Here is a 27,273-nt window from a genome sequence, read left to right on the forward strand (position 1 = left end):
ATTTTCATTATTAAATACAGAAGTTTAAGCAATCTCTCAGGTGATCTCTTCCCGTTTTCTCTATTCCTCAGACCAAAGAGCGAGGTTCCACCAGAGTTCACTCCCTCAATAACGTTAACAGAGTGCTTCAAGTCCTGCATCAGAACAATGTGAGTACAGTGTTTTCAGCTGTTTTTCATGTTCTTGTCTCATCTGCTGCTGTTTGGCTGCTGTTGGACTGAGTACATTTGGTGATTTTGACCATGTGGTATTATGCTATTTAGCAAAAATAGTTTTATTTTTTTAACAAAACCAATAAGGGGTAATCCTACTAAATTGTATAATTATCTTATATTTTCTTTGTTTCAGAAATTCCTCCTTTTTCTACTTTTTACATCATGTGTTCTGTGCTGTTTTTGTTTTATCTGATTGCACAATTTTGTCTCTTTCCTTCCTTTGCTAATTCTGTTTACATTTATTTATTCAAGAATGGATGATGCAAACTGATTAGTATTTTTGTCTATTGTGCAAAAATCACAGATATATTCATATGGGCTAAGGTTTTCATTTGTTTACCTGGGAAGTTAATGTTATACTTGACTCCATCACTGGTCCTAGTCCCAGTCACCTGTCCTATGTCCTAGTTGACCATAATATCTTGACCTCAACAGTGGGATATTAAAGGAGGGCTCCCTCATCAGGAGTAGCGGAGGCTGGAGCTTGTTTGCAAACCCTGTTGGGTTCACTGCTGCAAGAGCCAGGAAAAAAAACAAAACAAAACAAAACTCTTAGGGCCAAATCCACAAAGAATAGATTGCGCCCGCAAATAGCGCTGTGAATTGCGCCCGCAATTTGCCCCGCTTTAAGGTCCTATTCACAAAAGATTTTGCTCTAATGATATGCCGGCGCAAACACGCCCATAAAGTTTTGCAGCTGAGTGCAATTTTCCCTTCTCTGAGTACAGTAAGTGAGCGGAGCTGTTTCCAGTGTTCTCCATATTTCAGCACACAGATTGGTCCATAATGAAAACTGCAGAGAGCACAACAGCCTCAACTTTCACATATTTGTACTTCTCTAGTATTTCGCATGTATGACATAAGCTAAAGAAATTTCAAATGTTAAGAGGCTGTGCGCATTTACGCACAAGGCACAGCACCGGTCACTTCATTAACACCGGATCCGGAGCAGATCAGGATCTGACGGTAATTCATGTTCTGTGTTTTGCTACACACACCTACAGGTCATAATAAGGAGGATAATAAGGATAATCTTTATTGTCTCTCTTGAGAGAAATTTGTCTTGGACAAACTAGAGACTCCAGGTCAGCTGTTAAACACACACATTCTAGATTTATATGTTTTATATGGTGGAATTGTTTGTAATAAAGCAGCCCCTTACTGAATGGATGAATCCTGAGCTCCGTCCTGTTATTTTTATTTTAAAATCTGAGATAAGTCCACAACCCCACTTGATCTGACTGTCTACAGTCATGTCTGACTGTAGATTTCACCCTTAAAATCATTCAGTATCACACAGGCTTGAATGATATTGAAGAGAGAGAGAAACAGAGTGAGGAGTGAGTTTGCGCGCAGTTAATACACTCTTCGAAAAGACGGTATTTGCTCCACTATTTTTGTGTGTGGCAAATAGCGCTGGCCTTTGTGAATTAGACGTTTTTTGCAATGAGGCTTATTTGCATAGAAAGGGGGCAATTTTGCGCCGAATGTATGAATATTACCTAATTTACATGCATGCAAATGGCACAGGCGCGCCATGACACTATTTGCTTGGCAGCGCAGTTTGTGGTGCAATTCGCCCTTTGCGGGTGCTTTGTGAATTAGACGCTCTCTTTTTGTCTCATTTGCACCGGTTTAGCGGCCGCAAAAGCCGCGCAATCCTTTTGTGGATTTGGCCCTTAGTCTGTCCTGTGCTTCCTGACTGGAAAGATAACTTAAAGACACCCTACAAGTATAGGATATCCTGAAATTACTAAATAGAATCTGTATTTCTACATTTAAACATGCTTGACCTTTCTGTCAAGCATGTTTAAATGTAGAATTGACCACAGTTAGATGTTCAGAACCTTTTAATCTGCAGGGTTTACAGTAGTCAGAGTTTGTGTAATTTTTGACTTCGTTGCATGTTGACTAACAAGCCTGATAAATATTGGAGGGACAGATTTGTCTAGTCTTTTTGTCTCCAGTAAACAATATTGTAGTTTGGTAGATGAGGCATGTGGTTGTACATGACTGTTCAGGCCAGGTGTTTGTGATACAAACCAGCACAGAAGCCAGGACGACTCAACTGGATCAGGAAATGAGTATGAAGTCAGCTCTGCATATCGGAAAGTCACTATGCAGTTTGACCAGACACTTGACCTCATTTTCCAGTCTGTGCTCTGATCCTCCGGAATATTTATATGTAATCAGCTCATTTTACAGGATGAATGTCTGACATGCATATTTTAATGGTTGCACTAAAGAAGTATAATGCAGTGGTAATACATGATGTGACAGAAATATGCTGTCTAGAGGTACTCAGCTGTAACCGACCGAGCACTCATCAAGATGTGGAGCTGTGATATTATTTATCCTGCTGCAAAAGGAAGATCGAATGTTAATTTGTCATCACAGTTTCTTTCTCAAAGGGAAGCTCTTCTGATTTAACACATCAAATCTGCCCACGGGTAATTGCCAAACAACTTGTAGTAAATTAATAATTTTAAAAGATGTTTTTCAGTCACTGAAAAAAGATACTATGCATATGTATTGGAAGAATGTGCTTATATTTGTTCATATATGATACAGACTGGTATTTGCAGATAATCAACCGCATTGTTTTTCTATTTCAAAAAACATGAAACCTGAAAAAATCCAGCATTAACACTACCGTGGATCGCCCCCTTTTTGATCTATTTTAGGTGGATCTGGTAAACATAGGAGGAACAGATATTGTTGATGGGAACCGCAAGCTGACATTAGGCCTCATCTGGAGTATCATCCTTCACTGGCAGGTCAGCAGTTTCCACACACGCACACACACTCTCATTTAATGTTTGCTCTATTAACTCTTTGTCTGCTGCTATTCCAGCGGGATCACAAAAACTGATGACGGAAATGCAGGATCCATTCTTCACACATGCCCGCTTTCGTGCAAACATGCTATTCATCCAGTGTTTTGTCACTTGGACTTGCTGAAATTTTGAACAGCTGTTTAATTTAAAGGCTCTCACCAACTTTCATTGCAATATTATTGTTTGTAGTTGCTGATCTCCCTTTAGTCACTGTAAAGAACATGCAATTATGTGTTTGGTCTTCTGTTGTTTCAAAAAAAAAACGTATTCAATTTGAGCATCTGTTTAAGTTACTTAGGATATTAACAAAATGGTTAATTTAATGCAGAACTCATTAAAATACCTCATTTTATTTGTGTGATAATGGCAGATATAGAAAATGTTGCTAGAATAAATATCCATATGTAAGGGTTTCTCTCTGTTCATGCAGGTGAAAGACATTATGAAGGATATCATGTCCAATCTGCAGCAGACCAACAGTGAAAAGATCTTGCTGAGTTGGGTACGACAGTGCACCCGCTCATACCCAGAGGTGAATGTGCTGAATTTCACAACAAGCTGGGCCGATGGCCTGGCGCTTAACGGCATCCTCCACCACTTCAGGTGAGGAGAGAACACTGGACCCTGGGGGTTGCCGGAACAAGTTATCTTAGGACTGTTTTTAAGCTTTGTTTCCTGTGAAGATGGTTACACAGCTGCTTTATGTGCCCACATATTTGAGGTTTGTTTTAACTGTTGTAGACTTCCTGCATGAATGTGATGCGTTTGTCTGGTGATTTGCCTCTCGGTGCAAATCCCTTCCTCCAACCGCTGTCATGAATCCTGGGGACAATTTAGTAATGGAAGCTATGTAGAAACCTCTCATTGTCGTCTGTGTGTGTGCGTGTGCGTGTGCGTGTGCGCGTGCGCGTGTTTACGTGTGTGTGTGTGTGTGTGAGATGGAGAGAGAGAGAGACAAAGACAAAGAAACTGCAAAAGTGTTGGAAGGTCAGCAGCATCTGCAGGGTGTGTGTACATTACTTGACTTATCCTGTTTAGGCCTGCCATGTCACTGTTTGCTCACGCTGTTGTGTGTGTGAAAAAGTGTTTGGGGGAAGTGTCAGGGGTGTGCCCCCCACCCCACCTTATGTAACCTCTTGTCTTTACTGGTGACACACACAAACACGCACTGGGCTGCAAGCTATGAGAAAGGCCAGTGTTGGTTTAGACTTGGGCCTAGGCTTTAGGTGGATCACTGAACACACACATTCCACACCCATATGGTCTCAACACACACACTGCAGGGGAGAGTCTTGTCTGTAGACAGCAAATCTCGCATGTTAAACGGCTTAAAAATCCACAAGTTTGTTTCTGTGGTAGATATACACATGAAACATAACATTTAACTGTCGCTCCCTCTGCCGCTCTTCTGTGTGCCCCTTCAGGCCAGATACATTCAGCTGGGATCAGGTGGTGAGAATGAGCCCTGTGGAGAGACTCAGCCATGCATTCACTGTGGCCAAAGACCAGCTAGCTATTGAGAGGCTTCTGGACCCTGAAGGTACAATTTTTTTTAAATTTTTTTTTATTTTGATTTTTTTATCAGCTGCCTTTTATAAAGGTTCGCTTTGTTGTACATATAGTAGTTGAAGATGGAGCAGCATTCACTTTGTTGTCCAAAATTCCCACTTGTGAAAACTGTCTATGATCATAGACCTTTTTTCCTATTTTTTTCCAGCTGCTGTATAAACTCAGAGGAGCAAAAGCCTTGAAGTTGTATTAGACTTTGACTTGTGTGTTGTCTTAATTCAGACATGAATTATGTGTCATGACCGTCTGAGATCCAGCCATACCTGACACATGTCAAAGCACCGTTTAATTAATAAAGCCTGCCTCAACCAGCATTTTGTCCTCCTCCTCACCTTCTTTCCCATTTAATCTCCTCCTTTCACCCACGACTTCTATCTCACTTTGTCTGCCATGCTTCTTTTCTCGTCATGCACTTTTTACCGCTCTTCACCCCCTCCCCGTCTCTCACTCCTCCCTCTTATGCTCCATGATAATCTGGATCCATCTTCCCTGATTGTTTTGCTCCCTTCTTCTCAGATGTGGCGGTCCAGTTGCCAGATAAGAAGTCCATCATCATGTACGTAACTTCGCTTTTCGCCGTCTTGCCCAAAGACGTGAGCATGGAGGCTATTAGAGAAGTGGAAACCCTGCCACGGAAATACAAAGTGGAGGCTGAAGACTCTGGTCCAGGGCTCAGTGCACAGGTACATTTGAAATTGTAGCTCTCGCTTCATGTGAAACAATAGAGAAGTGTCCAAGCGTTTTAACCCATTCAAACCTTTATCAATTACACATTTGCCTGTACTAATGCCAATGTCGCATTTACGGTTTTGGAAGGCCTTAAGCCTGAATGGGTTAATTTGGCTTGGTGTGGGTTGAACTTGGGTAAAACAGAGAATCTCTTTCTATTCTCAAAACCTTTTTGATCTGCTCATCAAGAGGCCAAGATTACATCTGTTTTTCACCAAATCCAAGGTGTTTTTCGGTGTGTAAGATTTTGAAAATCCACAGCTGTTGCACAGCCATGCACAGAATGTATAAAAAAAATACAACCCAATATGAATTGTAAAATCAAGCTAACTTCCCAGTGAAAAAAAATTGTGAAAGGGAATGATGGTTATTCCTATGACCTCCATGGGGTTTTTGTGTCTGTACATTCATGCCATCTCCTTCTTGGTGCAAATCACATCTTTCAACCACAGTTTTTGCATATAACAGATTGTATGTGGTAATGTATTTCTGCCATACTGTATGCTGTCTGAGCTACTGAAAACTAAGAGTTAAATGCTGTACTAACTCTTGTACTAACAAATAGTGACATGGTTTCACTCAAGCTCAAGCATCTTCCCGAGTAGTGAGTGCATGAGTGAACTTCTGGCTGCTGATCAGCTCATCTCCTTCAACTAATGCTGCTGTTCTTTGTTTATGATTACATTCACTTTCAAGGAACCCTATGTGCAAGCATAAGGAATATTGTCTATTTTGTGTTGCTGGACAGACTGAGTCACTCCCACTCTGAAAAAGCAGCCCCCCTCATTCTCTCCAGCCATGCTTATGAAAAGCACAGCAGGCGTGGGCAAATTGGGAGCAGAGCCATGACTCACCCCTCTCACACTATCCAACAGACCAACCTGCATTGCTGAAAACACCGAGCTTGAAATGGGGGGGGGGGGGTAAATTGGTGAAAATAATAGTTTTTGCAGATGGTTGACAAGGAAAGGGTTTGTCAGCATTAAAGTTTGTGTGTCAGTGAGCTTTAGTTTGCGACTATTATGCACATTTATAAATGGACCGGCCTGCTATCTCATTAAATTCTTCTACTTTTATACTTTTTATACCAATTTTTATCCTGTTCAAAGATGCAAGGGGAGCTCAAACCTATCCCAGCTGTCAGGGAGAGGCAGGGTATACCCTGGACACGTCTAGATTTATCTCAGAACTCCAGATATTCGAATATTCTAGGAAATATGGAAAAATAAAGCATGTCTCTGACTTTGTTCAGCTCCTTACAGCCTGCTGTACAGTTGGATCATATCCACCCCTCAGGCTGCTCATTTTAGAGGTTTTTAGTCAGAAGTAGAAAAAAAAAAGAAGAATCCAAAAACCACCTCTTTAGTTTTTTATTACCCATGGGCAAATACTTCACACACCCTGGAATTGATGTTGGAAAAGTATTTTAAAATGCTGTTCTTATTGGTCCAACATAGGTTTTACTTTCCGAGCACATTTTTTCCCTTCCCGTAGGAAGTGATGCGTAATACTGTCGGTAGTGGAACCAAGTGGAGGAACAAGAGAGGCTCTTTGTTTAGATTTAGTTTTTGATTCACAACACTGGCCTATTATACTGTTGACCTCTTTGAATGTTGATTTCAGATAAAGGTTACTCCCAGTGCTGATGATACTCTTATGTATGAGGCAAAATGTTATTCACTTATCCCTTTATGTTTTTTGTTGTTTTTTTTATTGTGGAGGTACACAGGTGGGGTGTCGTTATGCGTTGCTGTATCATCACAACTGCAGAAGTGATGAGCGGAGTCTGAGTTGAGCAAATCATCTGGTGATAATAAATTGTTCTGTTGAGCCAGACCACAACTATTTTATAGCCATTCAAGTCAATAAATAGAGCAAGGCTTCACTCCTCTGCTTGTCTTTATTTCTCTCTTTGTCAGCACACTCCTCCATAACATCGAGGCTTTCGTGACTTATTCCACAATTTCCAAAAGGTCAGGGAATATTTTCTGCAGGTGACCTTTCCTGAGCTTGGCCCACAGGCATTACTACTGTGTAACTCGGAAAAACAAAGGTCTATTTAGCAGTTCCTACACACCCATTAGCATTTCTGCCATCTCTGACTTGGCATGGCTGCCACTCCACAGATTTTTATCCAGTTGAGCCCCAGACAGATTAGTTGAGCTACGCCAAGCTTTTTCCTACATTTCCCTCTTAAAAATGGAAACCTGGAATGATCCTTCTGAGCTACTGGCAACAAATGACTTTGCGTTCCACTGCGGTTTTAAGCATCTTTGACATTTACTAGAATTTATGATTGAGAAGAACAACGCACAGGTTTAAACACAGACCTTTCTATTTATCTTGAATTATTGTTTTTGCCTTATCTTTAAGAATGTCCTGCTATTTTCCTTTTGAAGCTGCACCATCCATTTCTCCGACTGTACGCTAAACCTTTTTCCTGGCTGTTTCAAACTTTCTGGTAATCCCAAAATTAGGATTGACCTACACACTGTGTTAGGGCCAGCTCCCAGCATCCCATAATAGGCTTGCAGTTGTTTTTTTTTCTCACTGTTTTTTTTTTTCCCCTTTCCCTTAACAGGGCAGGTCACACAGTGCACTCTAAAGCTGTACCGCCCCTTCCTAGATGTCTGGGTCTATTTTAAAACTTGCCAGCTGATGTGCACAGATGCAATTAGAGGATAAAGGACAAATGCAGGGTTTGGGCACTACCATGTTATGTTTCATAAGCCTTGTCACCTCAGGAGTTGATATTCACGTCTTTGTATATGGATATTAATGTGGCCAAGTGAATATGACACACTGGAGAGTCAAACTATTTCATTTATTTTTTTACATTAAACTTCACCTCACTTGTTCCTTTCTTCCAGGGTGCTCATACACAACGAGTGCATTATACTACAGATGTACTACATCGTCTATACTTTGGTCAACCTTTGCTTTATTCCCTGACTCGGTGTTTCTTTGACTGTGCAGGTGGGGGAGGCGAGTAGCAGTCCCCCGCCCGAGACCCCCAGCACTCTAACTGAGACAGAGGGGGAGATGGAGGTGAGTCTGCTGGACGTTGACCTCGACAGCTACCAGACCACACTGGAGGAGGTTCTGACTTGGCTGCTATCAGCTGAGGATACACTTCAGATGCAGGATGAAGTGTCCAACGATGTGGAAGACGTCAAAGAGCAGTTCCACACACATGAGGTAAGAGGCCCGCTGGAGGCTCAAAGAGAAATAAAGACATACAAAGTCAACAACTGCAAAATATCTCATGGTGTCTCAGGGATTGCTGAAACTGTTAAGTAACAAAATTAAATGCTGGAAGGATTTATAATAGTTTTAAGACCTGATGCATATGCTGTTTGACTCTGACACTAACTTTATGGCTAAACACTGTTGCTCTTCATTGAGATGACAGAATCAGACAAATAGAGTACCCCCCCCCACCCCCGCGCGCAATCAGCAGTACAAGCTCTGTACATGTTGGGAATGCCAGGAATTCTGCTTTGAACAGTGGCACACAGCACTCCATGGTGCCCTGGCCCAGTGTTTATTTGCTAGCTTGACAACGTGTATGTGGAAGGTTTGTGTCTGTACATGTGTGTAAATGAGTTTTGGCTGGATTCTCTTGGCGGAATTATGAATATTTGTGAATGCCTGGAATCCAGGTCAAAGAAGAAAGCCGGTTGTGAGACGGAGCAACAAGATCTAAAGCCTCTTTAACAGCCAAGCTTTTCAGGAGGCCAAAAAAATCGATCAAACTTGTTTCAGACTTGTTCCCATGCCTTCGCTAACAAAGCCTCATCAAAAACAAGAGAGCTCAGAGGTGCAGTCAAAATTGCCAGCTCTTACAGACCTCTCAATGGACAATAGCTTAATTCTCTGTCTTTCCTTTGTTGCAGTGGTATGTAAGCAAACTCCTAGTATTTATCAGTGAGTCAGTGTCCCTCCTCATCTGTTCCACAATTGACCTGAATGTCAGCTCAGATTTCAGTTTGTGCTTATCGCCTTTTCTGATGCTGCTACAACAGCATTTGCAAAGACTAGGATGCTGAGTTAATGTCCAGTGCTCTTGGTTGTACTCATGAAGTTATTTTCCAAATGAGGGGAGAGAAATTAGTCCAGATGACAGCATGTGAGCACCAAATGCAAGCATGGCCTCAAAATGAGAATATCAAGATCGATTAGGAAGTGTATCGCTTTTTAAAAAGATTCACTTTCAGGGATGTTTTGTTTTATGCTCATATGTTTGCATTAAATTTGTCTTAATGACATACTCCATCTTTCCTTTAAGGCCTTCATGATGGAGCTGACTGCTCATCAGAGCAGTGTGGGTAACGTGCTGCAAGCAGGTAACCAGCTGATTGCTCAGGGCAACCTCACAGAAGAGGAGGAAGATGAAATCCGGGAGCAGATGACCCTCCTCAACTCCCGCTGGGAAAGCCTGCGAGTGGCCAGCATGGACCGCCAGGCCCGGTAGAAACACACATACACTTCTGCCTTAGTCCATTAAAGATGCTTAAATACTTTTTTTTCCTTTTTCTTAGTAGCAAATGTAATTAGTTGATATTTATGTTGAGTTGTCAGCTGTTTTTCACCAGAACCCCTTGAAAGATGTTTCACATGGCAGAGTGCAATATCATTGCATGATGAGCCATACATTTCACAGGGGGAGTCATTTCTCTCTCAATGTCACTGTTTTCTGAGAATGTACAAGCTAGCAAGTTATGTGAAGGTGACACCTGGTAATCCTTGAGCCTTCCAAGGCCCAATAACTATTCATCAGGGTAGGTTATAAAGCTTTGGGATGTTTTACAAACGCACACATACACACAGCTGCAAAGCTGTCGTAAATCACATTCATGATGTCAACTAGATTATATGTTGACCCCAATTTAAATTATGAGTCCCTTTGGGATTCATGACTCATTGTTCAGTGTCTCTGAGGACAGCACTGACGCTCATTGCAGCACTCGTCCTACTGCCTCGCTGAAATTAAATTTTATTACTGCCTATTAGGATGAGAAATTGGCTGCTTTCATTTCCTTTCTTACCTCTACACCTGACTCTCTGTGCCTAATTCTTCCCTTCCTTTCCAAGGCTCCATGAAGTTCTTATGGACCTTCAGCAGCAGCAGTTGCAACAGCTTTCCGACTGGCTGACGCTGACAGAGGACCGAATCAAAAGGATAGAAACAGAACCAGCGCCTCAAGACCTGGACGCCTACAAAGAACAGATAGATCAGCACAAAGTGAATAAAGTCTCTCTTTTCAAACTTTTTTTTATGTCTTGCATAAATGATAAAAATGTAAACTTGCAATACATAACGCATTGAGTAGATACTGTATATTAGTATTAATTCTGTTAATTGTAACAGTTGTAAAGCACCACATCATTCTTCTGGTTTCTTTATCACACGTTTGATCCTGCTCTTTGAGTTTTTAACTGTCACCATGTGGTCACCATAAAGCTCAGTATCTTCTCTGCCAGCTCGGCTAAGGGGTCATATGTGGCCATGCTGAATACAGCGTTTGTGTTCCTGTGCAGGAACTTCAGAATGATTTGGAGGCGGAGCAAGTAAAGGTCAACTCTCTAACACACATGGTGGTCGTGGTGGATGAGAACAGCAGTGAGACTGCCACAGCTGCTCTGGAGGAGCAGTTGCAGGTACGATCTTAGGCTTTAAACTTGAATGAAAAGGGTTACGAGCTGCAAGTACTCTCTTAGTTCATAAGAGTTCTGATAGTTTCAATCATGTTTTTGTTGTCTGTCACCTCATTTACCAGTGCTGGAGGTGATACTAACTTTATGAGGTGTGAGCACTGTTCACCAGAATGTTTCAAAGTTTATTTATTTCGTCTTTACCTTCGTTTCAGTCTTTGGGTGAACGTTGGGCGGCCGTGTGCCGCTGGACAGAGGAACGGTGGCATAAGCTGCAGGAAGTTTTTCTGGTCTGGGAGCAGCTCCTGTCAGATCAGGTGGGATAGTTAGCCTTATTTCTCACAGTAACATATTCTAGGAAACACTTTTTCTTCATTCCTCCCAGTTAAATGTAGAATTTGAATGAAAATGGTGTGATCATCAGAGACTGGGATTTTGTATTGATGTGCTCAAAAAGTCACATTGTAACTTAAATTTAAAAAATCGAAAAAATCCATAAACATGCCACACAAATGTATTAGTCCACAATGAACAAACATGTTTTAATAAAAATAAATCATCTCTCATAATCATTTCAGACAGTTTTATTGATGACAATACCTACTCTACATAAGTCTGTATTTGTTTCATGTTTTTTCTAAATGTATTTGTTTGGATAGTTTAATGCACATTTAAAGGGGAAAATATGCAATCTGTCATTTAAAGTTCTTAGAAAAGCTGAATCGGCCAAAAGCAGCAGGTCAGATCTTAAAAATTGCATTCTGTGTAGCCTAGTTTTAAAATAAAACTTTTTTTTTCTAGTGGTTTACGTGCTGCTCACAAACTTCAAAAGATAAAGTATTATTGTAATATTTGTTTATCTGAAAAGAAACTGCATTCTTACCTTCTCTACAGAGTTTGTTTAGAGCGTGGTTGTCTGAAAAAGAGGAGGCCTTAAATGAAGTACAGACCGGCGACTTTAAAGACTCGAGTGAAATGAATATGAATGTCCGCCAACTAGCGGTAAGTAAAGGACGTGTTTTTTGGTTACATATTACAGTTTTAGCATTTACTCTGAAGTATGTTATTGGTTAAATGATGCTATAACATTTTCACTCAAAATGAAATTCAACATTAAAGTTCGAGCTGCTGTAATAACTCTGTGTTTGAGCTGACTTTTTTAACTTTATCAATTCACTTGTTTTAGATATTAAAAGAGGACATGGAGAAGAAGAAGAGGGCTCTGGACAAGCTGTCTGACGCAGGACAGGATGTGATGCTGCTGCTGCGAAGTCCCGAGGCAGGGGCCAAGATCGAGGAAGACACAGAGGAGCTGGCACATCGGTGGGACAACCTGGTGCAGAAGCTGGAGGATTGCTCATTCCAGGTGTGGATCATGCATTACCGATCCTTTCCAAGGGTGGCATACAGTAATCTGTAATTTATTGGAATGATATTTCATGGTGAGCAGTGAGGGTCATGGACATGAGAAAAAAGCAGTGCCTAAAATTCCTGTTGAAGAGCAGACTTTTTTTTGTCTTATTGCTTCCATCTTCTCTTTGTACTGTGTGACTGCATGAGAAAGTATGTAATCTTCTCATAACGGCTCATTTCTCAATGCCCCATTCTCACCGGTACTGTAACGTTCAGGTAATGGAGGCTGTGACTGACGCTGGGATGAATCAGGTGGAAGAGCAGGTCGTCGTGGATACAATTGCTGTGGTTTCTTCGACTGTTGACCAGGAGTTGGCCCCACCTACTCCCCCCAAGAGACAAATGTTGGAGTTGGATGCAGAAGGCAGAAGGAGGTAAGAACTGTGACGTGCTCTACATGTCCATTGTTTAAAACCTGCAAGAATATTGGGCTTGGACCCCCTAATGCGCGTGTTGCATTTTGCCTTTGGCAGGTTTGAGAATAAGATTTCTGACTTATCGAACTGGATAAAAACATGGAAGATGTCCACTCAGGCACTGGCCTCCACACATCCTGAAAATACACCTGATATCCCAGATCTTCAAGAGAAATTAAAGGTAAAGGTGCAATTATTACTACTTAAACAAGTAATATTTTAAAGACATCTCTTTTAACCATTTGTTGTCCAATTATTTAAGGCCTTGGAGCTGGAACTACTGGCAAAGGAAGCAGCAGTTACTGATCTGATTCAGGATGGACGTGGCCTGATGGACCAGCTAGAAAGAGGTATCACGCAAGGAGCAAACATTATAAATCAAAAAACTGATCCAAGTTCTACCTTGCATGTTCCTCTTAATGTGTGTTAATACCCTGGCTCATATTTATTGGCTTGAGGCAGCTTAATTCTCCTGGCATGAACAAAAATCTCCCACTTCCCTCTTAAACTGTGCTTGCCTTATAATATTTTACTGCTTTTCTGCTGATGTTTGTTTTTGGGGCATTTTAAAACCCTGTATTTAATTTATTGTTTCTCCGTGTTGGATGCCTGTAATCCCAATGTGTTTGTGTGTATTTGTGAACAAAGTAGTAAAACTTGGGCTGCCTCCGGCCTTGTTGACTTCATATAACTGCTCAATGACATGGAGAGGTGCTTGGGATTTTTATGTGCTTCCACCGTGTTGGAATCAGTAAGGAGCAGTGGAGCAGCACCACTAAGCTGGAGTAGATGCTTAAAAAAACAAATTTTTACACTAAACCAACTCCTTTTTTTTATCTGCTCTCATGTGTTTCATCCATTTAGTTCTTGGTCCCTCTTGTGAGACTTGGCACACTGGTTGTTTTGTTCAATTTGGCACGCAGTCTGTGACATACTGTATTCAGAAGACTGATTATTTAAGTGCATTTAATTCCAGCTGCTGCCTCTCTTTGTGTTTCTATAGAAGCTGTCAGTGCGGATGTGGTGAGGGCAGACATAGACCTGATCCAGACTGAGTGGGATGTGTGTACAAGAGAGCTCCAGGCTGCCCGTGACAGGGTTCACACGCAGACACGGGTCAAAGCAATTTCTGTGGAACTTGCAGACTTAGACCGGGTCTTGGAGGAACAGGACCAGTGGCTGGACGCAACCTCAGCAGTGGAAAAGTGCAACGAGGTCGAGCTCAGAAACCTGAATGGAGAATGTCGGGTGAGATTTACTGTCTCAATCTCATTCACCCTGATCTCTTTTGTGTGACTTTAATCCTGAATGTCACCTCTAACCCTCAGCTCACGATTTGTGCAGACTATTTAAGAAAGTAGAATTATTTTCTTTTATGCAGTATAACAAAATCATACATTCTATCAATTTTGTTTTTTGCAAAAACATGCAGAGGTATTGTTAACGCAAGCATTTAAACTATGGAAAGTTACTTGTATAAAACTTTCCATTTTAGACTAATTGACTTTAGGCCAAATCACGTAATAGATGCTTATGACACATGAGTGAAGTTTCTTCATCTTGTGTTTGCAGACCCGCCTTGTTCAGGTTACTGCTTTCAGTCCTCAACTGGAGCGCTTGTTTGTGGAAGCAGGATCGTTGGGAGCTGTGCCCTCTCTAAAAGACAACATGGTGGTGGTTTCGGCACATCACGCATCCACACTGCAGCGGTTGCAGAGCAAAGAACAGCAAGTCAGAGAAGGTAATTGTACCAGTAGTGTATTAAAGTTGTTTATTAAATCTCTGGCTGGAGAAATTGATTCCAAAACACTGAGTTGGTTCATTAAAATGAACAAAACCATATACTTTTCCAGGAAGCTTGACAGCCTTGGGGATATCCTCTTATTCCTGCACAACAGGAGATTTTAAAATTCACTAAAAACAGCTGTTTTTTCTCTCTGCTTTTGGGTTTATAAGGAAAGTCGGTGAGCGATGGAGGAGCGGAACAGCCCAGCTCCATAACGGCTGTGTAAATTTGATATCGGCTCTTAAATGAATCCTTGGTCAGTCTCAAGTAATGGATGATGCCCTTATACGGCCTCCAAAAGCTTGCAGATTTGCGGCCTTATATGCAATCGGTTGTGTGTAAGGTCATAGCTCTGTGTCAGCTCATGCTTACCCGAGGACGGGACTTGTACCTGGAGCACTCCTAAAAGTCAGTCACCGTTTTACCTCTGGAATTTACAGGTGCTGGTCCCGGGAGAATTGAGTCCATAAAGGGTGACTTGAATCCAGAACATATTTGTGTGTGTGTGTGTGTGTGTGTGTGTGTGTGTGTGTGTGTGTGTGTATGTAGGTTTTGCGGTGCCTCTTGGGTTTTTTTTTTTTTTTTGACTCCGAGGACTTGGATGAGAACCAACTAAAACTATTTTGTTTCCGCTTGAGAGCCGTGTGCCTCCTACTTGGGCCCCTCTGTCAGCGACCCACCTCCACCCCACACTTCCACTCCATCTCTACTCGTTCTGGATATAAACATGGGCAGATTATGTAAGCATTATATCACCTGGTAATTAGCAGACAAAGAAACAGAAGGGGAAGAGAAACGGTCACAGAGAGGAGCAACTGAACACTTCTGTAAACTTTAGCATGAGCCTCATTTGCATTTGAAGTTGATGACAGGACGACTGCAGTTTCATTCAGTTTTCACCAAACTGTTGCACAGGCAGAACTGAGCTTGTTTTGAGAAATGTCTTTTTGAATATTTTAGATCAAGGAATGCATAGTTGTTCCATAAATCACAATTCTTCAAGCAACTGGACGTTCTGCCTTTTCTTTTTGTTTCTTTTCATAACCTCGTCTTCATCTATGTGTTTGTTTTGAAGCATTGGGAGGCCTTGAAGCCGCCCAGGTGGTTGAGAGCGTGGTGGAGGATCTTGAGGCGAGGTTGGCCACTTCGAGAGAAGGCATAGTAGATTTACCAACAACAGAGAGGGCGGTGGAGCAGGCACAGGTGAGTACCTTCACTGTCCTGATGTGTGATAAAACTTTTCATACAAAAGTTACAATAAATAATAACCAACAGATCAGGAGACAAAACACCAGGGTGGATTAGTGGTTAGCACTGCTGCCTCACAGTAAGAATATTCCCGGTTCAACTCCTCGACCCGGGAGGAGTCTTTTTGTGTGGAGTTTACGTGTAAACACGTATGTAGGCTGAGTGACGATTATGTATATGTGGTCCTGTGATAGACTGGCGACCTGTCCAGGTCGTACCCCAGCTGTCCCCCTGTAATGAGCTGCTATAAACCCCAGCAGAACCCTGTGACCCGGGTATAAGCGGGAAAAGAAAATGAATGAATGTGTTTCTATAGTTTTGATAACTATAGGTACTACTGCTTCCGTCCTACCTCAGACTGCTTTTAATAAAAACATTCAAATGAATGAATATCCCTTAGAAATCTACCAAGGTCATCGGTGATAAAAGAACCCAAGACAGAGTTGCATGCTTTTAATTTGTACTTTTCTAGACACTGCAGCTGATGACGCAGCTGCTTTTTGATTTGCTATACGACAATTGTATTTTCAACCATCTCTTGTGTCTGAGTTTTGTGGTGAATCAATATGTTTGTGCAATTATTTATTTTTTGTGTTAAACAAAAGAAAGACAAAGAACAACAAAAGACCCCTTTATCATATAGTCCCTTCCCTCCGCACTGTAGTGTGTGTGTGTGTGTGTGTGTGTGTGTGTGTGTGTGTGTGTGTGTGTGTGTGTGTGTGTGTGTGTGTGTGTGTGTGTGTGTGTGTGTGTGTGTGTGTGTGTGTGTGTGTGTGTGTGTGTGTGTGTGTGTGTGTGTGTGTGTGTGTGTGTGTGTGTTCTTTTCTGACGTTTTGTACTGCGTCACGCTGTTCTGTGTTTTAACTGTGTGTTCATCTCCTGCCTCATCCCTTGCTGGAATGCGTCTCGGTCTGCGTGCTTGTTTTCATCGCAGATAGGGCACGGTGCCGGGGAAGGAGGGTCAGGGATGTTGCACATTCTGGGCAGCGTGCCCGTGCACGCAGCACGGCGCTCCTCACATTTCCATGTGGCGCTGCTGAACTTGTGCCTCGGCCTGACAGCCACAACATATACATGATGGCATCTCTGACATCAGTTATTTATTAAACACACGAGGAGAGATATTTTGGATTGTCCTAACTTGGTGTTCTGCATTTTTATTAGGATAGGATTATTATTGTATCAGGGCTCAAGAGCACGATGCACAGCCCATATTTCTTCCCTCAAGTTTGAAAGTGCTGAAAACAAGTTATTTAATTAATAAAACTACAAGTAACAACACTGTAAAGGGTGTGTTTAACATTTGTATCAAGTGACTTTACAGTGTAGGAAAACTGTTATCAGCTGGAATAAATCCCGAGGCAGATGTTTAAAGGATGCCTGTATAACACACACACATTAGCCAGCTGCTTTCAGTCAAAAAGATGATAGACCTCTTCTCACAAGGAAGATGACTCACCCTTTGCACACTTGGTTAAACTTAAGACAAATGAAAGATGTTTCAGGTCAGCTGAATGAATGAACTCCTCGTTTCAGGGCCTGTGTGTACAAATTGAGCAAACGCAGCAAGCCTCGGATCCTGCAGAACTGCAAAGGTGGACTCAGCTTTCCTCCAGGGCTCGTGAGGAGCATGGCACACTGCAGTGCATTCTGGGCAGCATGAAGGATAATCAGGTATAGTGGCTGTAATTACTGATGCGGTTGACCAATGTGAAAGTAACTGTGTAAGAGCAGGCCGTGAGTCAGATTGATAAAACATTAACATTTGACCGGCTCTCTGTGAAGCAACATGGTTGTGTGTTGAGCTCTCTCTGGGCATTCAAGCACATCCGTTTCAGTGGTGTTGTGGCCATTTATGTTGAATTTTTGTAAATCCTATGTTCTATCAATTTAGTTTTTTCTTTATGCAGTTAGAATATACTTGAACTAGTTTGGAACCAAAATCTGTAAATAATCTTTGTATTTGGAGCTGTTAACATTACTTTGGTAACTTTTGGACCCTCCCATTTATTTAAGTGGTTAAGAACACGACGGGGGGCATGATGGATTTGCTTTTGTTTGTCAAATATCCGGTGTGATGACAGGAGGTTTTTGTAAAATTATTTTTTGACCACTTCTTTGAACTTGTAAAATCAGATTAAGTTAACTTTCGTTTTCATTCAAGTTGTAGGACAGTTTTGGTTATTGTTTTATTTATAATTTTGATAAAAATAAAGTCAAACAATCAAGTGGGAAGTGCGTTCATGAAACAAACTGCCTGTTGCCACCGACGACCTTTATTTGGAACAATTTTGGACGATTTTGGTTTCGGAGCATTGAAGGCCGTGGTGAATCTGACATGCAAGAATTCTTTAGTTGTGCCGACTCAACTAACAGCTGAGACTGGCCCGAGCCCGCCCCAACATGACACAGAGAATGAAGCAGTTTTTGAAGATGGATGGATGGGTTCCAGGGCACAAATACAATCACCCGCTGACTGGCTCTCTTTTTCAGATCCAAGCAATCCCCAAACAAAAACAACTAGGCTGTTTGTTTTTACACCCCCCCCCAACATGTCCCCTTTTTAATTTTGTGATCTCCATTATGAGTTTAGGTACGTTTGGAACAAGTGGAGAGTTGGTTGGATGCCGTTCAGGAGCTGTTGTCGCGGGACGCCACAGGGTTGGGTGACGGAGAGAGTCTACACGAAGAGCTTAATCAGTGCAAGGTGAGAGAAAAATGCACTACTTAAAATATTGGGCCTTGCAGATATGCAATAAAATTCAAACTGTTTACAGTCACATAGTCGCTTAAAAACAAGAAACACAAACCAACAATTTATATGTGACCACTGTAGCTTTTTTTTTCTTTTCTTTTTGAAAAGGAAGGGTAAATAAGGAGCTATTGTGTTGGCTGCAGTTATATGTCACTACTATGTGAACACTGGACCTAAAACATTTAATTAGATTTGATAACTTTGATAACTAAGATTTGATAATTTGGTGTTTCAGAATGATCCCTAGAGCTGGGGCCACATGTACAAAATGTGTGGCGCACAAAAAAACGTGCGTACGCCACTTTCTACACTCACGGTTGGATGTTCAAAAAGTGATTTGAACGTGGAAAGTTGCGGTCCTCCACACACAAATCATGTCTGGCGTACGCACTATTCTGAGGTTTTGTCCGTTGGCGACACTCACTGGTGATGCAGGGAAGTCCAGAATATGAGGAAACGTGACGTCATCAATGAGTTCTGGACCATACGTGAAGGACACGACAGTCCCCAAATCACTAGATAAGTTACACACGAGTGGAACTGAAACAATCTCACAATCAACCACATGAACATATGAAGATAGGAGCACGATGGAACCCGCAAATCCTATGGGCAGCCTTGGCTCTGTTAGAGGACACTGCTGATGCATCAGATCACACCGATCTGCTGGTCCAGGGTGAAGACTCGACCATCAGCTGGTTTAGGTCATCAAGAGTGTTAAAGTCTGCTACTTTCCCATTAGAACGGCACACTGTTCGTTCTGCTTCACCCCATTGGGTTGCAAACTTTATTAAACTCTTAGCGTGTAAGGTACATTCAGCTCGGTCTGGACATTCACATGGTGTTCTTTCACACAAAACAGTCCGTGTTCAACCTGGGACTAAACAATGGTTCCTAACAATAGCTCCTATTGTTACATCCTTTGTCTTTTGAGAGTTAGGGCTGTTATCTTCAGAATTTCAGTTAACTCAACAACAAGACTCAAATACCAACATTGCTTATTATTAAAACGTACATATGAGTTCCATATGATCATCAGTCAAAATCTTCTTTCAGCGACTGATGGCAATAGCAACAAATGCGAAAACACTGTACATATAAACAATTTTACAATTTTAACTGTGTCTGGACAGAAAAACATTAAAATAAATTTTGCAGCGAAGAACCGGTTCTGTAAAGTTGTCTTTTAAAATAAAACTAACATGTCATGGAAAGGTTGGTTGGTACGAACTGATGTGACTCAGCAATGAATGAATTGAATGAATGGTTTATTTCGGACAGAATACATTGAAACATTTACCGGTACATGTTCGTTTCACAAATAAAATAAAAGGTAAATAGAAATGTCCGAAAAAGGAGTAGGCTGAAGCCAAGGGCTTATTATAGCCTATCCTGTGCAGTGTATATCATTCGGTGGATGATAATACACAAATAAGAAAAGAAATATATAAAAAGAAAAAAAAGAGAAACTGTCATTGCATTATATTATATAAAAATAGTAAAACCAATAATGCAAAAAGGGGTATATAGTGGTGCTATTTTCATGTTAATCTATAATAGGCTATACCAATATAATTAACAAATTTCTTTATAACTGTTCGTTTTATATTAAATTTTTTTTTTGAAAACATAAATTGAGGTACACATTCTTAAATCCTTATCACAGCAATTCCACAATTTCACACCTTTCACGGAAACACAGTTTTCTTTACTTTTGGTTCTTCCCCATGCCTTCTTAAACATACCTGTGTGCCTTAGTTCATATTTGAATGAAGTTGTTATTGAATGTTTAGGCGACTTTCAGAGTCTGATATCAAGTCGGCTGCAGCTGCTGCAGGACTCCAGAAAGTGTTTCTCCGGTGATGGAGTCCGGGACCGAGATCGGTCTCTCCGCCTGCGGCTGCAACACTCTGAATTACAGCAATTTTGCTCTTTATTTCTCACGTTTGCACCTCGATAATCCGGTTGGCACAATTTGTCTTTATTTCTGCAGCAGAGGAATCAGATCGTGATGCTTCATGTTTTAAATATAAGTTTATATTATATACATTGTTATACTTATGAGAGAGGTGATCGCGGACATCCACGATGTGTAAGACTCAATAAACGTATACATTGGGCTTAATCCGTCAGTGACAATAAAGCGGAACGAGGAGCCGTTTTTTGTCCCAACAATTTTAAATTCTGGTGTCGGTTCTTAAAATAAAAGCAAGAAAGGAGAGTGTAATGATGCACTAACGCTGCCCATAAACATTCACAAACCCTTTCGTCATAGGGTCCGATCATAATAAAACCACAACTCTTCACGGAATGGAACACAAAGCAAAGAACAACAATACCCATAATGCAATCCAGCTTAAATCGGAAGAAATGCCCCCGAAATAAATCATTTTTTCCAGGCCTCAACTTTTGACAGGAGTGTCTCCAGCTCACGGCTGATGTTTTTTTTTTAATTTTTTTATTTGTTTTACTTGTTTTTTACCAAGTTCCTTGTTAAGATGAACATTTTTTAATGGATAATTATCCTCATTATCATATTCAAATGAATATACTTAAGGGAGGAGACAGGGCATGTTGAGCTCCCGCATGTGCGCTCAAATCCACGTTGATTGTGATGTTCAAAGAAACGTGCGTGGATTTGGGCGTACGCACAGTTTTGAACATCTGAACATCTTTTTTTTCACGTACGCAAGAATTCCACGCACGGATTCACGTTGAAATCCACGCACTCTTTGTACATGAGGCCCCTGGTCTTTGTTTTTCTGAACCAGGAGTATGTGAATGAGATGGAGTTAGTGGAACGTTCGTTGATGCAGATGGAAGAGAATGTGAGTGCTGTGCAGACGGCTGCAGTCCCGGGACTCGTGAAGTGGGGCCAGGAGAAGCTGGAGGAGTGCCAGGGAAGGTGGAGCAAACTCAGCAAACAGGTGAAAAAGAAAAAAACTGTTACTAATACCGATACTTGTATCTTGAGTTCTTTACTGGTTGATGTACAGAATTGTTTGAGGGAGAGTTTAAAGTTGCATTTACACACAGGGTTTATTTTTCACAGTCCAAAGTTGCAAATTCACTAAAGTAATTTTGAAATGCATTTGAGTCTTGAACCCGGTGAATGTGTCAACCTGCAGCTGCTGGGCCATCAGGACTACGTGGCAGACAGTCAAGAGAAGCAGGTGAACTTGAAGAAAGACCTGGCAGAGATGCAGGAGTGGATGGCTCAAGTTGATGAAGAGTTTCTCATGAGAGACTTTGAGTACAAGAGTCCTGAGGAGTTGGAGGCATCGCTGGAAGAGATGAAGGTGGGGGTGGACGGATGGAAGATCTTTTTTTTTTCTTGTGTTTGCAGTGACCCTTTACATTTTATATAATTGTCCTATATGTCTTCATCTCTCAGAGAGCCAAAGAGGATGTGCTACAGAAAGAAGTGAAGGTGAAGATCCTGAAAGACAGCATCAACACGCTTGTGTCCCGAGCATCGCACCCCGGCGGAGGGTTTGGACAAGAGTTGACCTCTGAGCTAGACGGGGTCCTAGCAAACTACCACAAGCTCTGTGATCGGCTTAAGAGCAAGTGTCACACCCTGGAGGTAGTTAATTTATTTATTTTTTCTATGTGGGACTCATACCTTAGTCCTGTGACAAAAGAACCGGGTTCACGTCACAAATGTGTTTTTGTTGTTAAGCGATATGAACACAATCTTTTGCCATTTTAGATTTAAGACATACAAATAAGAATCACGTTGTTTTTGCATTGTATTTATGATACTTTTTTGTTTCACGCTTTTTTATTGAAGCTTTTAAGTTTGGTACAGATGTCAATGTAAAGCTAATTCGCAATTTTACAGCTGACGTGTTTCAGTATTTGAATGGCAAGTTGGTTCATGAATATGATATTTTGGGCTTTGATGCACAACTTTTTTATGGATAAAAATAATACTGGTGATACTGGTTTTAGTGTAAAGTCTTAGCTAGATGGACTATTTTTGAATAACCCCAGACTACAGAGGAAAAAATCTGATGTTTTGCTTATTTTCTCCTATTCTCTGAATATAATCCACCTCTTTTATGAACAACATTTTAGATTTGTGTAGATGGAGTTAATGGGGCTGCCTCTTCATAGCAGCATAGTTTGTTTTTTCTTCTTCTCTATCTTTAGTAGTTTCTTCATAATGTGAATGCACGTGTTGTGATGAACTATGCAGGAGGTTTGGTCCTGCTGGATGGAGCTGCTTCAGTATCTGGATACAGAGCAGAGCTGGCTCAACTCACTGGAGGAGAAAGTGCAAGCTACTGACAACCTGCCAGAGAGCACTGAGGCCGTTAATGAAGCTCTGGAGGTACATGCACATTGTAACACCGGCGTAATCACATTCAGGGTCTCATTTACAGTCTTAATTGAGAGAGGAAAAAGAAAGTCTTTTGACCATCCATCTATAGTCAGACATTTTAAAGCGGTTTTAATTCAAGGTAGATGGAGTCACTCGTCCATGTGAGTTCAGCTCGAGGATGTTTCTGCAAATTCTGCTCCATGTTTTGACACAAGACTGAATTGTTGGTTGTGTATTTATGTAAATGCATAACCAACCAAAAACATGGGTTTATACCATTTTCATAATTGCAATAACATATTTATTCACTGATCAACTTTTTAAAGCCATTTTTTTGAAAATGCATGTCTTATTTTATTTTATATAGCTGAGGGCATACGTCAAACGGAAGCTAATACGATACATGTACTAAATATGCCAAACGATGCTTTCTAAGCATGTTTGATATTAATTTGTTTACACTTTGCATGTTTTTTGTTTGTTTTTTCCCCTAACTGTTATCTGTAACTTTAACACTTCTTCTCTTTAACTTTATACCAAACGTTTGTTGCGTAGATATTAAGGTATCTGAGATGCATCATTACCAGTACCAGTAGATGGTATATTCAAACAGAATGGATGAGTACGTGTACGTTTATAAATTCTTGTAATACAGATAAATGTCATGGCAATTTCAGTCACTGAACTGGTTCAGAAAGTATTTTAACCCTCCAGGGTTTCCATTCAGTGTTTCCATTCAGTGTTATTGACTGACTGCCTCAATTAGTTTCTCTGCGACAATATAAACCCTCACTGGTTTGACTGGACAAAAGGACAATGGAAAAGTTGAAGAAGCTCTGCACCTGCCTGTGCAAAAGGATTGTGGGATTTCCCACCTTAGGACTGTCTCTTTTTTAACACTTTTCAATTCAATAAATCGTATTAGTCCCCCGAGGGGCAATCTGAAATGCACAGTGGAGCAGTATTAAAGAAGGCATCGTGATTTAAAGAAAAGAAAAATAAGAGAACTAGCAATTGCACATAATGTAAAAAAACAACAAAGAATAATTAACACTGAGACATAAACCTTCTGAAATATATACAAAGAATGTACATGGTGTAATAATGGCAAAAGTAATAGTTTGTAGAGGAATAATAATTTGCAGAGATCATCAGATCATTTTTCTGAGATCATCAGTTAAAATAATCGCACATTAAAAAAGCAAGTTATGACAGGTGTAGTCATATTTCCCAGATCTGGGAGAAAAACCCGAACCATCATTCTTAGTTGACAGAAAATTAGTTCAAACACTTAAACAGCTCAGCATTTTAGGAAGCACCAAAAGCAGAGGTTTGTCTTGAACTGGAAGCTGGCGTTGCACCGGTTTATCAGTGAAAAGTCCATCATTTAGATGCAAAAACTGCAAAATTGACACCTCCAAGGTGGACTAAAGCTTCTGTCACAAGGACATTCTGACACAAAAAAAAAGTTTGAATAAAAGCCCAACGTTACCATGGTTACTTTATTTACCAGGTAATAATAATATTGGAAATGTATGGAAAACAGATTCTGGAAATGGCAATTTATTTATTTTTTATTTTTTTATTTATTACATTTATTTGTGTCAGGGACAATGTACGAAATTACATTAGTCTCAGAGTTGAGAAAAGATGCTTTGTACCAGATTTAGCTTACTAGCTACTTTCCATCCGTAGTCCCTGGGCAGCTATATAAAGGTAAGAGTGTCAAATACAATACAAATCAATCATATATACACATGTACATACACACATCACACATCACTCACAGACTCATGTACAAAACATATTACATAACAGAGGGAAATAAGAAGATACGTTGTAAAACAGTTTAAATATAAAATTAATGTTGACAAGTCTGATTCCTTAAAATCCACTTTTTGACTGCAAAAGAAAAAACATTGAAGTCTGTGCAAAGTTTCAGGTATTCATTTATGGGTTGTAAGTACACGTAAATGACCTAATTTATCTGATTTGAATTTCTTCTGGTTTGACGGGCCCTGCTGCTATATCTGTAGACTGCCTGCAGCACCACTGTCATGTTCATTTTAATCACTGTGCTGCTTCTGTAACATCGCATAGTGACGAGGAAAATTGAAGACCCTCGAAGACAGTGTTTCACCTTCATGTCTGCATCCTTCCCATCAAGGGATTTAGGTTTATTTTTTTCTTCCTTCCCCCCGTCAACATGCCCTCCCTTTCTTTCTCTCTCCACTCCTTTGAACACTTTTCTCTTATTCCTTATTTATTTCATTATCTAACATTACTAATGAGATTCAGTCTTTTGGGGTGGGGGTGGGAACTGTCACCCTCTCTGTCCATCACCTCCGGGAACGAAAAGTACATTTAATTAGCGCACACGAACATCGTTTTATCCAAACGTGTGGTGCTACTACACAAGCTCGCTCTCGCACAAGCTCACTCTCTCATCTCTCCTTCTGTTGTCAACTTTTTTTGGGCTCGTCTCTGTCTGACACACCCAGCAATTTCTGTGTCTGGACTCAAGCTCCATCCAAAGATTTATTATTTTTTGGTTCCTTTTCAACTCATTGAAATGGGACTCATTTTCAAAAGGAATGTATTATTTATTTATCTTTTGTGAGTCTTTCTGATGCATTTTTATGTGTCTCTGTTCACCTCCAGTCTTTGGAGAATGTGCTCCGCCATCCCGGGGACAACCGGACTCAAATCAGAGAGCTGGGCCAGACGTTGATAGACGGGGGCATACTTGATGAACTTATTAGTGAAAAACTTGAGGCCTTCAACTCTCGTTACGAGCAACTCAGCCATCAGGTTAGTACTTTGTGTCCGTTTGTGTGTTTTTTTAAATTGTCCATTCCAGGTTATTTGTATTTATTTAATTTCTTTTGTTTATGCATATTTTTTATCTAAAATATATCCATACGAGGGAAGTGTGTGTGTGTGTGTGTGTGTGTGTGTGTGTGTGTGTGTGTGTGTGTGTGTGTGTGTGTGTGTGTGTGTGTGTGTGTGTGTGTGTGTGTGTGTGTGTGTGTGTGTGTGTGTGTGTGTGTGTGTGTGTGTGTGTGTGTGTGTGTATATATATATATATATGAATAGTGTGTGTGTGTGTATATATATATATATATATATATACATAATGTGTGTGTATATATATATATAATGTGTATGTATATATATATATATATATATATATATATATATATAAAAATAATATTTTATATGGTATACACACTGTTTGTTATGCATTGTTCTCTTTATTTCACTCATCTATCTGTTATTTTTGTTGGATGACGTATTCAGAATGGGCTGTTGACATTTCCATTTCATAACAACCTCTATATTGGCTATAAAATGAATAAATGTTTTTATTAAATGTACATACTTGGAAAGGAAAGGAAGGAAGTTTGAATGAAATTTTAATTATAAGTTTAAATCAAAATTCCTCTATGAGAGAGTCAAAGCTCTAACTTACGGCTTGTATTGTCATTCAGGCACTGAACCGACAGATCAGCCTCGAGCAGCAGCTCCAGAAACTGAAGGAGAACGAGCAAACCCTCCAAACCCTGCAGGAGTCCCTGAGCCAGCTGGACCACACGCTCACTTCCTACCTCACCGATCGCATCGACGCATTCCAGCTCCCCCTGGAGGCACAGGTACATTTCACATGACCACGCAGCAGAGACGGTAAACACACTCTTACAAAAGCATCCAAGTCTGAAGGTCCAAGAAATACTGGTATAGCTCAGAAAACAGTTTGTTTCCCTTACCTGTTACCTGTCATAAAAACAATGATTTACACAACATGAGCAGTTTGTTCATGTTCTAGTCAAACTATGTTTAGTTATTTTCACTTTTCCTTCAGACCATTGGTGCAGAGATCGCAGCCCACGAGGTAACTGTAGAAGAGATGAGGAGAAGGAACGTGGTCAACTTGCCTCCTCCCACTGCTGATGGCAAAGCAGCCCGTGGTGGGACGATGCTGGACCAACTACAGGTAACAGTGACTTCTACTGGTCGATATTAGGAACTGCTTCTGTTTCAACATACATTATGAAATTATTAAAATAAGTTTCTCTAACTCACCTTTTGTGCTGTTAAAGGATACTTTTCTGATTTAATAAGAAGGTCTTTAAGTAGACGGTTCATAACATTTGTTTGGGATTAAAAGAAGCAACATTTGCCTAAGAAGACTGTTTACACCTCTGACCTGTTGCTTTCATCTTGTTATAAGTGTTGGCTGCAAATGCTGCACACAATTATGACATTTCATGGCCTCTGCTTCTAACACTTGCCTATTTTGTCATAAAAAACATACTTTTTACT

The 27,273-nt window shown here is 40.6% G+C and overlaps 1 protein-coding gene across 3 annotated transcripts in view; it reads left to right on the forward strand.

Annotated features, from left to right (window-relative positions):
- The window catches only part of utrn (utrophin), a 191,240-nt gene that overhangs the window by 19,676 nt on the left and 144,291 nt on the right, over window positions 1-27,273 (forward strand). For all 3 annotated transcript variants that reach the window (XM_061747080.1, XM_061747081.1, XM_061747082.1), the window contains 27 exons: window positions 72-149; window positions 2,900-2,992; window positions 3,483-3,655; window positions 4,477-4,592; window positions 5,138-5,304; window positions 8,327-8,548; window positions 9,639-9,820; window positions 10,445-10,595; window positions 10,892-11,011; window positions 11,221-11,322; window positions 11,900-12,007; window positions 12,192-12,371; window positions 12,635-12,792; window positions 12,892-13,015; window positions 13,097-13,184; window positions 13,838-14,082; window positions 14,407-14,575; window positions 15,696-15,823; window positions 17,405-17,542; window positions 18,462-18,575; window positions 21,395-21,550; window positions 21,752-21,922; window positions 22,018-22,209; window positions 22,825-22,959; window positions 25,612-25,761; window positions 26,442-26,603; window positions 26,813-26,944. In XM_061747080.1, the coding sequence (XP_061603064.1) occupies window positions 72-149; window positions 2,900-2,992; window positions 3,483-3,655; window positions 4,477-4,592; window positions 5,138-5,304; window positions 8,327-8,548; window positions 9,639-9,820; window positions 10,445-10,595; window positions 10,892-11,011; window positions 11,221-11,322; window positions 11,900-12,007; window positions 12,192-12,371; window positions 12,635-12,792; window positions 12,892-13,015; window positions 13,097-13,184; window positions 13,838-14,082; window positions 14,407-14,575; window positions 15,696-15,823; window positions 17,405-17,542; window positions 18,462-18,575; window positions 21,395-21,550; window positions 21,752-21,922; window positions 22,018-22,209; window positions 22,825-22,959; window positions 25,612-25,761; window positions 26,442-26,603; window positions 26,813-26,944 (3,954 nt within the window). The remainder of the gene's footprint in view (window positions 1-71; window positions 150-2,899; window positions 2,993-3,482; window positions 3,656-4,476; window positions 4,593-5,137; window positions 5,305-8,326; window positions 8,549-9,638; window positions 9,821-10,444; window positions 10,596-10,891; window positions 11,012-11,220; window positions 11,323-11,899; window positions 12,008-12,191; window positions 12,372-12,634; window positions 12,793-12,891; window positions 13,016-13,096; window positions 13,185-13,837; window positions 14,083-14,406; window positions 14,576-15,695; window positions 15,824-17,404; window positions 17,543-18,461; window positions 18,576-21,394; window positions 21,551-21,751; window positions 21,923-22,017; window positions 22,210-22,824; window positions 22,960-25,611; window positions 25,762-26,441; window positions 26,604-26,812; window positions 26,945-27,273) is intronic.

This window comes from Cololabis saira, chromosome 18 (assembly GCF_033807715.1).
Source record: "Cololabis saira isolate AMF1-May2022 chromosome 18, fColSai1.1, whole genome shotgun sequence".
Taxonomy (NCBI): domain Eukaryota; kingdom Metazoa; phylum Chordata; class Actinopteri; order Beloniformes; family Belonidae; genus Cololabis; species Cololabis saira.